This window comes from Ochotona princeps, chromosome 14 (genome assembly GCF_030435755.1).
Source record: "Ochotona princeps isolate mOchPri1 chromosome 14, mOchPri1.hap1, whole genome shotgun sequence".
Classification (NCBI taxonomy): Eukaryota; Metazoa; Chordata; class Mammalia; order Lagomorpha; family Ochotonidae; genus Ochotona; species Ochotona princeps.
The window spans coordinates 46,976,611-46,988,902 of NC_080845.1; the positions used below are offsets into that span (position 1 = coordinate 46,976,611).

The 12,292-nt window shown below is 39.5% G+C and overlaps 1 protein-coding gene and 1 non-coding gene across 4 annotated transcripts in view; both read left to right on the top strand.

Annotated features, from left to right (window-relative positions):
- The window catches only part of TTC39B (tetratricopeptide repeat domain 39B), a 108,959-nt gene that overhangs the window by 75,979 nt on the left and 20,688 nt on the right, over positions 1-12,292 (top strand). For all 3 annotated transcript variants that reach the window (XM_058672921.1, XM_058672919.1, XM_058672920.1), the window contains exons 8-10: positions 1,377-1,441; positions 6,643-6,748; positions 8,092-8,157. In XM_058672921.1, coding sequence (XP_058528904.1) covers positions 1,377-1,441; positions 6,643-6,748; positions 8,092-8,157 — 237 coding nt within the window. The remainder of the gene's footprint in view (positions 1-1,376; positions 1,442-6,642; positions 6,749-8,091; positions 8,158-12,292) is intronic.
- On the top strand, positions 9,960-10,063 carry LOC118759935 (U6 spliceosomal RNA). Its single transcript, XR_004996474.2, has one exon. It is a non-coding gene; the product is annotated as a U6 spliceosomal RNA (small nuclear RNA).

Consider the following 12,292-nt stretch of genomic DNA (forward strand, 5'->3'; position numbering starts at 1 on the left):
TTTAGCAGTGGCACTCATTGACCGCGTCAGTGTTTGTAGCAGACCGTTACACATGTGGGAAGCTTTTTCAAGTGGGACTGGTGCCTCCCTCACTGTCTGGCACTCCTGTATTACTGGTATCTAGGAAACTGCCAGTGGGATATGTTGCATACTGGAGTGACTTGGGTACTGGTGGATTTCTTACTCGTTGGTCAGTCCCTTCTTAGCCAGTGGATTCTTTAGCAGAGATGGCCAAGCACACCATCATCTTTAACGCTTCCCCATCTTTCCACTTGTGTTTTCCATTGCTTGCCAAGTTCACATCTGTTTTGCCTTTCTTCACCTGGCCCTTGCTTAATTAGTTTTTGTGTTATGAGCGGTGACTTTTCCGGCTCTCTCCTTGCCCTGCTTGTTGCTCTCATCGCATCCTATGCATGTCTCCATCCCTACGGATGCCTCCATACCTTAGCATGTGGTGATGGTGCTTTCTGATGGTCTCTACTGGTTGATATTAGAATGTGTATAATTATAAGGTTCCTTGAAATAAGAAAATAAATTTTGCATCTGTTGACTCTTATAGTAATTGGAGTATTTAATTAAGTAATTATTAAATAGTTAAGTAAATGATGAAATAAGTAAGCATCTCCAGTTTCCTTTTGTATTCAGAAGAATGTTCAGGTGCATGGAAAAGAAACACAAGAGCATCTTTCTGGTTTGGAAATGCAAAAGTTGGGACTGTCTACTTTGCCACCATCTGTCAGAGTAGCTTCCTGTAAGCTACTATTGTAAATAATTTATGAAGACACTCTGGGGATTCTGAAACACTGGTTCTGAGAATGACATTCATTTAGACTGTTGACTTAATTTTATGATTAATGATCATCAGGCAAGGAGAAATAAAGCAGTTTTTGCCGCCTCAAGCTATATTGCACATTAGTAACGAGCCACTTCTGAATCCAGATCAGTTAGTTTTAGCCTGTAAATGTGGATGAAAAAAATTCACCATACCAGATAGACTGTCTATTCTAGACCTCTGTGGAAGAATGATGTGGGTTATAATATTCTTGAATTCTGGCCCTTTGAGCAGATCTTTAAAGTTAACCATTTTTGATTCTATCTGAACCCAGAAAAAATTGCTCAGTAGATAATGCTCTTTGTTAAAAGTTGGGCTTTTTAGTTGGTGGGTGAGAATTACTTCATTGGTGACTTAAAGTAATGTGAGAATTTTGTGTTGTTCTTAGCTTAAAAGAAAAAAGCCTTTCCCTAAATAAAAAGAATGTGTTAGTTTAAAAATGTTCTGAAAAGATTGGTTTCTTTTTCTAGTCACACAAATAGGTAACTGTGGAAATAGTTTCAAATGTTTTTGCAAAGTTATCTAATTGTTTAATTATTTTCAGGATGAAAATATGATCAACTTCATCAAGGGTGGACTCAAAATTAGAACAAGCTACCAAATATATAAGTAAGTTAAAAAATAAGATTTTTTTCCCAATGATCCTTGGGCTATGTGGGGCTATATGCCACTTGTCTCTTCAAAATTCTCGAAATATGACTAGGTTTTAAAATTTGATATTAGGAAAAAATGCATTTGATTTTTGGCTGAGTAAGTAGTCTTTGACACAGGGACAATAGAATTTAAGTTTACATACAAACAGCTAAAAAAAAGGAAATAACACAGTTAGTCATTATGTGATCTTCAGATTGGTCTTCCTGATGACAGCAGATAAGCCTTATGCAGCAGGTGTGTCATTGGTCCAGAGTCCAGAACAACATTTCCCAATAGACCTTTCTGCAATTGGAAATGTTAATTAGGGAATCCATTATATTGTTACGTATCTTTACTCATTTTTGTGGTTTTTGTCAATCTGAATGTCAAAATCAATAACTGAATTTGTAGTCATCTATTTTTTTCCTTTACTTTTGTCAGTAGTTGCGTGATATATTTAGACTTCTGTTGTTAGACTTATGTGCGTTTATAGTTGTTTTGTCTTCCTGATGAGTTAACCTTTTTATCATTATAAAATGTGCTTTTTAATCCTGATAATATTCCTTGTCTTGAAACCTGTTCAATACTAATACAGCTGCTCATGCTTACAGTTAGTATTTGCATGATATGTATTTTTAAACATATATTTGTTTTCATATTTAAATTGCATGCCTTATATATGCATGTAGGACAGTTGATACCCCTGTACATGTGACTACCATTTTGTTTTTTTCTCTCTGCTCTATCTGTTACTCCTTCCCTTTTCCTGTCTTCTACTGCTTTATTGAAAATTAAAAGAAATTCTAGAGTAATACTGTTTTGTCATTCTAGTCATTTCACTCTATTTTTAAAAATTTTCGGATGGCAGTGATTTAATGACTGTAGAATCTGTATTAACTTATCACAGTCAACTTTGATTAGTATTTTACGATGACACACATCCTAATTCACTGCTATACTTACTATTTTTTGTATTCTTTCCTTCATTCCTGTTCACTTTCAGTGTGAAGAACTTTCATTTTTAATGATGTTTTTATATAGTATTTTGAGTTAATAGGATTGTTCATTTCTTTTGACTTCTCAGAAGCTTATCTGTGAAGGATCTGCCTTTGTGTCATTGTAAGAGCCTTGTTATTATTTCTTCAAGTATTTCTTCTTTGCCTATTCTCATTCTCTCTTTTTCTGATGCTCTAGTTACACATTTTAGTCCGCCTAGTTTTACTTAGTATGTCATCAAGGTATTCTTTACTAAAATATATATATATATTTAAGAGTGGCTACCATCTGGATCATTTTGGATTGGGTCTCTTGACTGCTTTTTCAATATGTAATGTTATTCTGCTTCTACTCATACTCATTTGCCCCCTTGTGGCATACTAATTATTGACATAGAACAGAGAGTTCAGATACATTTTTTTTAATTTTTTTTTTTATTGAAAAGTCAGATATACAGAGAGAAGGAGAGACAGAGAGGAAGATCTTCTGTCCCATGGTTCACTCCCCAAGCGGCTGCAAAGTTTAGAGCTGAGCCAATCCAAAGTCAGGAGTCAGGAGTTTCTTCCAGGTTTCCCACATGGGTGCAGGGTCCCAAGGCTTTCGGCCATCTTTGACTGCTTTCCCAGGCCACAAGCAGGGAGCTGGATAGCAAGTGCAGTTGCTGGGATTAGAACCAGCACCCATATGGGACCCAGGGGTGCGTGCAAGGTGAGGACTTTAACCCCTAGGCTATTGCCCTGGGCCCGAGACTTCAGATTCTGTTGTGCTTTCTCTGAAGGATACTCCTTTTAGTTTAAAAAAGCGTTTAGCTTGTCTCCAGTGAGCAACATCTGAAATCACTAATCCATTGCTTTGGCTACTTTGCTTTTCCTGCTTGCCTTAGAGTCTCCCCAGTGTTCACATAGTTCATGGATTGGTTAAGAATTTGAGTGAATGTTTTTATGGGCGTGGCATGGTGGCCTAGTGGCTGGAGTCCTTGCCTTGAACATACCAGGTACCCATATGGGCGCCAGTACTAATCTTGGCAGCTCCACTTCCCATCCAGCTCCCTTCTTGTGGCCTGGGAAAGCAGTTGAGGACGGCCCAACTCGGTGGGACCCTGCACCCATGTTGGAGACCTGGAGGAAGTTCCTGGCTCCTGGCTTCAGATGGGCACAGCACTGGCTGTTGAGGCTCACTTAGGGAATGAATCATCAGACGGAAGATCTTCCTCTCTGTCTCTCCTCCTCTCTGTATAACCGACTTTGCACTAAAAAAATAAATAAAATCTTTTAAAAAATGTGAGTGAATTTTTTTAAAAGATCTATTTTTATTGGAAAGGCAGATCAGAAGAGAGGCTATTCCATCTGTTGGTTCACTCCCCAATAGCCATGTGGCTGGAATTGAGCTGACCTGAAGTCAGGAGGTAGGAGTTTCTTGTGAGTCTTTCATGTAGATGCACAGTCCAAAGGCTTTGTGCCTTTCTCTACTGCTTTCCCAGACCATAAGCAGAGAGCTGGATGGGAAGTAGAGCAGCCAGTGCCCATATGGAATCCTGGCCCAATGGTTGCAAGGTTAGGATTTAGCCATTGAACCATCTTGTTGTACCCTTGAACGAAGTTTTAAAACAGATGTTGGTGGGCCCGGCACCGTGGCCTAGTGGCTAAAGTCCTCGCCCTGAATGCGCCAGGATCCCATATGGGCACCGGTTCTAATCCCGGCAGCTCCACTTCCCATCCAGCTCCCTGCTTGTGACCTGGGAAAGCAGTTGAGGACGGCCTTGGGTTCCTGCACCCGTGTGGGAGACCTGGAGGAGGTTCCAGGTTCCTGGCTTCGGATCGGCGCAGCACCGGCCGTTGTGGTCTCTTGGGGAGTGAATCATTGGACGGAAGATCTTCCTCTCTGTCTCTCCTCCTCTCTGTATATCCGCCTTTCCAATAAAAATAAATAAATCTTATAAAAAAAAACACAGATGTTGATGTTCCCCATCTACATGATTCTTCTGTATTTGGAAAACTTCTCATTAGTTTACATTCACTCTTGCAGCCTTAAACTTAGCTTTCTGTTTGAGTTTCTGGTGTCTATATTGATGGAATTGGGGTGTGCTTTCACAAATAACCCACATAAGGGAGTATTCAGAAGATTCATGGAAATATATATATTTTTAAAAACTGTGCTTGGATTTTAATGTTTTGTACCAATACATTTATCTTTCAGTTTATTTTCCATGAGCCTTTTGAAGTACTCTTATATGTCTTTCCTGTTACTGAACTATTTTGATTTCATCCTTTGGTTTTCTGTTTAAATTGTGATGACTGGAAAAGCACTGAATGATTTAACTTTCTTTTAGTATCTTCTAGAAATATTTTAAGAGGAAATCTGAAAACAGTAATATTTCCAAAAAATCCAGGCACACTTCCTGGATCTTTGAATGGATCAAAAATGTGTGAAATAATTTTGAGTAAAAGTATACTTTAAAACACAAAATTTGGGGGCTGGCACAATGACTCAACTGGCTAATTCTCCAGCTCCAAATGCCAGGATCCCATATGGACACTGGTTCGTGTCCCAGCTATTCCACTTCTGATCCAGCTCACTGCTTGTGGCCTGGGAAAGCAGTGGAGGAAGGCTCAGGGTCCAGAAAGCTCGTGGATTCTGCATCTGTGCAGCCGACCCAGAAGAGGTCTTGGCTCCTAGCTTCAGGTTTGCTCAATTCCAGTCATTGTGGCCGCTTGGGGAGTGAACTAATGGATGGAAGATCTTTCCCTCTGTTTCTCTTTCTTTTTGTAAATCTGTCTTTCCAAATAGAAATAAATAATCTTTAAAAAAAAGAACATGAAATTTTGATTCTGCTCTTTGTTAGTAATATGGGCAAGATAGCTAATAATTGTCCTGCCTACAAATAACAATTATAAGCTCTGAAAAACATACAAAATATCTATTTAAAATTTATTCTCAAGCACTAGAAAGTGAAGATTGAAAAAAGTCAGGAAATGGAAAGGATCTGGACTTTGGAAGGAGGGAATAACTTTTCAATCAATTCTGTTTGTGAATAAGTGTACTTCCAAGAATTCTTTGAAAAATGGAGTCAAGAAATGATTGTTTTAATGCAAAAATGTTTTGAAATCCATGTAGAGTAAGCTTTTTGGAGACTTATATATTCATTAATCCGTTTCAAAACAGTGAAAACAAATGTACATTTATTTTTATTTGTGTATTTATACATTTTCAATACTTCATTTTAATGTATGTTATTTAGTATTTATTAGAATACTTATTTAATAAATACTTGTTCGAAATTTGTTTATTTTAGAAAAAAGAGCATTCATTTAAAGATGATTTTCATATGTATTTAGTATTGAAATATTTTTAAAATTACTGATAAAAGAAAATATTTTTATAATTCTAAAATAAAATTACCTTTAAACTTCTAAAAGATTTTCACTGTGAGGTAATTGCAGCATTATTATAAAAGCTTTCCATAAATTGTTCAACTAAGATTCAAATGAAATGTTTGACCAGAAGAACTCATAGAAAAAATTGTATTTTTTATGTAGTTACATAACATCAGATGATATGTGGTGTTTGATTATTCCTTATTGCCTTCCAAAAATGTTATTTGTCAGTTTGATACACAAGTTTGATTTTTACCACTTTTTATATCTTTGTCATTGTTTTTATTTGTACTTCTCCCTGGAAGTTGGCAATGACATGAGTGGGAAAGAGAAGAAAATAAAAAAGAAAGTGAAAAATGAGAAAATGTACTTGGATAGAACAAAAAAGAAGAAAAGGAAGGAACAGTCATGATGACAGTTTTGTGTTTTTTTTTTTTTTTAAATCAGTCTTTCTTATTTATGAGCTTTGATTTGTCAGGCGTGTCTGTGCCCTGAGAATCATTTTGAAATTCACAAGCTCTCTGTTTCTGAAGCGGAAGTGTGCTTGGCTGGGGAGGACCTTGCCACACCCTGCAAGTCTACTGGCAAACATTGCCTGCAGGCAGCTGTGGGATGTTGGCCCTGGATCCTACACTCACGTCCCTGCTACCTGAGTGACAACCTAGGGTGGCCTCCTCTGTTTAAAGATTCTGCGATAATTCAGGTCATAACCTTATGTTTATAGTATGTTAAGTGTGCAGCTCAAGTATATATTTATTTTCAGAGTCATGGTCTGCTTAATGCTCTAACTTTTCTTCTTCAATCTAGGGAATGTCTTTCTATTCTGCAAGTAGTTCAGAAGAACAAGCTTCAGCAAGAATTCTTCTATGAGTTTGAAGGGGGTGTCAAGCTTGGTACTGGGGCCTTTAATTTGGTAAGGAAACAATTTTTCGGAAACCTGAAACTTTAGTAGAACTTAAGGTTTTTTCATTGGCTGCAATACTGCATCTAAACCTCATCTCGAACCTCTGACTGGGTTGATTGACAAGTGGCTACAGCAGATCAGTGTGTGTGTGTGTGTGTGTGTGTGTGTGTGTATTGTGATCTCCCTGTAAGTTTTGGTTTTGGCTATGTGTAAGTTATGCACATGCTCAGAGAAGCCCTGGCTTATACAATATAAGTGAACCACATTGCAATCTGAACAGACTACTAAGGTTTTCAATAAGCAGGAGCTTGGAATCTAGTTCCATTTCCATGGCAGAAATATTGTTGCTAAGACATTGGGGTCTCTGAGATTGGAACAGGTAAAGAAACCATAAATACTAGGGAATGGTATTTGGTGATCTCTAGGGAGATACAGTTGGATTGGTAATCTGTTGTTTAATGAGATTTTGATGTCTTGTTTAGGTTGGACTGGCATAGTGAGAAAATAAAGTGAAAAAGAGACCCACATACAAGTGCTTATGCTCCTGTGGCCACTATTGTCATGAACCTGTGGTGTGAGTGGGTAGCTGAGGAGGCTGACTGACTGGCATGTATAGACTGGGTGGCCCACCCACTTGGGTATCCCAGCCTTTCTCTGGTAGTCACTCTTAGATAAGCACTCCCATGGGACCCAAGTATCTTCACATATTCTTTCCATTCAGAAACCTTTGCCTGCATATCTCTCCCCAGACTTCTAATCCTCATTTTGTCACTCATGTTTCTCCCACGCAGCTGACCATCTGCCTGACCCTGGACTGTGCTCCATGAGTTGGCATGCTATTGCACACTTGGCCACTTCTCCTTCCATGTAAGGTGCAGAACAGGTAGCATGCCCAAGGTTCTGCTCGCAGGGAGAATGTTCCAGTCCACCCTCCATCAGGAATTTCCCTGAAAGGGACTTTCTCCTTGTACTGGCGCCTGCACATCACATAGAATATGACAGATTTTTTTGTGTTTTAATAGAAGCTAGAAGAAACTTGGTGTGGAAGTGGGCACCCAGGGATCGCCTCCCATCTCTCCATCATTTCCTCATGAATGTTCCTTACAGACTCTAGGAAAAGCTAACTCCTTTTTACCATTGTAAAAAAAAAAAAAAGTTTTTTTTTTTAAAAGAACATTTAGTTTTATTTAACAAAATTCAAAAAACTGACTATAATATGTGATGATTGTGATGCCAATTGGCTTAAGTTTGTTTCTTTTCCATATTGCTGGAGCTTTGTGTAGAGTTTAGCATTTGTCTGCATTTAGAAACACTAACGCGTAAATGCATGTAGATTTTCTTTTTTCTTACAGATGCTGTCCCTTTTACCAGCAAGGATTATCAGATTGCTAGAATTTATTGGATTTTCTGGAAACAAGGTACATGTTTAATTTTATCTTAATATAGCAGGAAGAGAAAACATGGACTAAATGTGAAAGCAATGTCCCATGTCCTCAGAATCATTGATGATTTGTCAGCAGGACAAGAGTCACAGTCTGGGATTAGATTGTTCGACTTCTGTTGAAAATTTAAACCTTTTATCTTTGTTACCTAAATTTTGGGGTTAAAAGTTATATTTTCATAATGTTAGTGTCTGCTGGATTCTTATAGCCTGGTGTGGTTGAAACATACTGTCTTAGCATTTTAATGATCCCAGGAATGTATACAATGAAAAAGTGAAACTAAGTTCCTATGTCTAATATTTTATGATTATGATGAATAAAACAGCATGGATAGGGTATAATTACAGTATTTTGGATTTATGTTTTTACAAGTTTTACTGTAAAGCTAAGAGAGGAATTTGTTTTTCAGTAGTAAAATTTTTGTGCAGGTCTTGCATTGTCTTAACTGTATAGCATTTATCAATCAAAATACTTCATGTGCATTATGAGAACAGTTCTCTCTTAATCAAGAAGATTTTGACAAATCTGTGAGAGTACGTGTAGTTTTTTCTCCTGTCTGTTCCACTGTTCCTGTTCTTCCTAAGTCATTGCATACTTAGGGCTAGCATTTTATGCTGTTTCTGTTTGCTTGGATTTCCTTTTCAGGGCTGTCCTTCTCCCTGACCATTCATCTGCTACCTTGTACTTTATGTGGCTCCAAATAGCTTCTTGAGCAGTCTGAACTGTAACATGGAAACCTTGATCTGATTTTTTTCTTTTCCTTAAACCCAAGATTTAAATAAGTTTAGTTATTTGAGAGGCATAGAGAGAGAGAAAGGGTGAGCCCATGAGTGAGCTTTTATCTGTTTGTTCACCCCTCAAATGGCTGCATTAAATGGAGCTGGACCAAGGCTGAGCCTAGAAGTCGAGAATTCCCTGAGTCTCCCACATGGGCGACAGGAATCCATCACTGCCTCCTTGGGGCAGTAGCAGGTGGATTCAGTAGCTGCAGCCAGGATCTGATTGTAACCATTGTTTGGTACCTCACTTCCCACACTTTTTACATTTCTCAAAACTGATAAACTGGAGTTTAGTTTGTTCTTCAAGCAGATCCTGGTCTCAATTTTAGATATCTTCTCCAACCAGCCTCCTCCCAATCAGTGTTCCCTCAAGAGCCTTTCCGTCCATCAGGTATGATACAAAAAGCCTTTTATTCCACCCGGCATGTTCTTGTACTCCTCTAGCGAGTCAGGAGTGTTCTTAGCTTCCAGTCATTTATTTACCTTTCCTGTGGCACACACTATACTTTAAGAAGACTGTGTATTCATGGACTAGCTTCTCTATTTAGTCCTAAGATTTTTGATGATACAGAGCTGTATTTTTTCACACCTACCATAGTGCCTCACATGTAGATCTTCAGTATGTTTTAATGAATGAATATTTTAAAAACTATTTTTGTTATTTTCATGATGCATGTTTGTAGGTATAGGGATTCCTCCTTTGCCTTTCCCTTTCTCCTCCCACTTTCTCCCCGCCTCCAGCACCATTTTCGTCTATATTATTAAGGTAGCACAGTCGTTTAGTAATAGTTACAAGTTTAACATTATGCTGTTTAACTGCACCATGGCACTGTAAGTATATACAAAGACAGAAAATCTAGTGTCATATTATCAAGGCATATTTAACTGTTTCACTGGGAGTCGTCGTTTTATTAGGGAGTACAGTTGACTACTGTGACATATCTTCACTTCCTGGTGTGCTAGTCTCCATTATACAGATCATCTGTGAGAATATATGGAGTGCTCACTTCAGCAGCCTACATATTAAAACTGGAACAATACGGAGCAGATTAACATGGCCCCTATACAAGGAGATATATGTATATACTTGTTTATAAATATTTCGTTTGTATTTTGCACAAGTGTTGCCTTATCTGAGAGAACATAGGATGTATCCTAGGGGATTGGCTTATTTCACTGAGCATAATGGCTTCCAGATGGGACCATTTTGTTGTAAATGGTAGGATTTCGTCCTTTTTAACAGCTATGTAGTATTCCACAGATTAGCTATACCACAGCTGCTTTATCCATTCCTCTTTCAGTGGGTATCTGCATTGTTTCCAAGAGAGCTTGATTATGGTTTGTTGTGGCAAGGATTATTTCTGGTCGAGCCTATGTGGGGTTCTCTGCCCTTTCTGTGTTTGGTTTCCCATTTCTTCCTCCCTGTCAGGGAAGGGCTCATGTATTATTTCATTGAGTACATTTTTGTCACAGACTTCTCTTTCTGTACCTTCGGGTACTCCCATAACCCTTAGATTTGGTCTTTTGATGGTGTCAGTTAATTCTGTGGGATTTTCTTTACTCATTTCCTCTTCCGGCTCTGCTGTCTGTTTCAGCATTTTTGCAGGAAGTCTCTTCCAGTTCTGAAATTCTTTCTTAATAATAGTTGAGATTTCCATTGAGTTTTAATTTGGCCTATTGAACTCTTCATTTTGATTTGATTCTGTTTCGATGTTGCTGTTTCCTGTGTAACACATTCCTTGAACTGCTGCGCCTGCTTCTGGGTGTTTTTAGGGAGCTTTTTAATGATTTTTAAAAAATTCTTTGTCTGGCAGCTCCTCGATATCTTCATCAGTTAATTCTCAGATTGAAATATGCTTTTGATCCTTTGTAGTGGAGGCATAGATAAATTTTTTGTGCTATATATGCCTCGTTATTTGCCCTTGGCAATTTCACTTGCGATTTTTGGATTCTTCTGCTCAGGACTGATTTTTAAGCTGTGTCATCCACAAGTCCACTGGTCAGCTTTTTCCCATTCAGTGCTGGTTCTCATTTGTGCTGCTTGCACCACTCCCTCTAGTGAGTTTCAGCTCTGGGCTCCTGAGCTGTGCTCCTGCCTTGGCCTCCGCAGCCAGGGCACTGGGTCAGCTCATTCTGCTCCCTGTGATTCTGTGTTGTGGCTGCAGCATTGTCTGCTCAACCTTTCTCCCATTTATAGTTCCAGCAGCACCCGGGACTAGGGAGAATCCAGATGTGACTTGAAACTGGGTCACGGTGCTGTCAGTGGCAACACATGAAATATTGAAATTTTTTTCTGCTTCTTGCCAGAACTTGCTGGCAGCTAGTTCTGGGGTCAGCCTGGACCCTTTTTTGGATGGGACTCATGGGATGCCAAGTTGCTATTATTTTCTCAGTGGCACCCGTGTAATGCACTGAGCTGTAAGTGTGTTTTCCCAGGCTTAGCACATGCACGGCTTGTTGTTATCCGACAGCCCCCTCCTGGGGGCAGGGGAACTTTGTCACAATATTTGAAATGGCACCCGATGTGGTACTCGTGGTGTTTTTTGGGGGAGACTGGGTTGTAGACTTCACCCCTCTCCCACACCTATTTGCAAGGGCTCTGCTGTTCCGTTGTGGCTTATGAGCACATTAAAACGACCACCGGGACCCACAAGTCTATGGTTTGTTTCACCTCCTGTGTTCCCAGTGAGCTCCCTTCTCGCCTGTCCCCAGCTGGAGCTCTGATTGCGGCTCCGCTATCTCTGCGCTTCTCTGAGCCCAAGGGTCCTTAAGGGTCCCTCTGCCGCTCCGCTGTGGACCTGCTGGCTTGTATCTCCCGGGCTCACACGCTCTTGCTCCTCCTCCACTGATCCTCCAGCCACTTTATGTGTCCTCACTCCGTTCCGCCTTCTTGCCCTCCTGCATGAATGAATATTTTTATCAAAGAAATAGAGCATTTCTGGGAGATGAGCACTGCCTTGTTCTCTGCCCTGAAGTCACAGGATAGGAAGGGGTTTGTGAGACTGTCTTGCATCTGTTACACAGTAAAGTTTGGGCGGGGAGGGTGGCAGGGGTAGGTGTTGTGGCATAGAGGATTAAACTGCTGCTGCTTAGGATACTCATACCCCATTCAGAATGTCTGGGTTGAGCTCTGTCACTCTGCCTGTGATCCAGTTTCCTGATAATGCATTCTGGGAGGCAACAAATGATGGTTCAAGTACTTGAGTCCCTGTCAATCATGTGGGAAACCTGGAGGGAGCTTGGGCTCACACCTGAATGTTGTAGAATGGAGTTACAGGTGAAATATTTCCTATCTCTTTCTTTCTCTCCCTCTCTTTCTCTCTCTGCTTTTG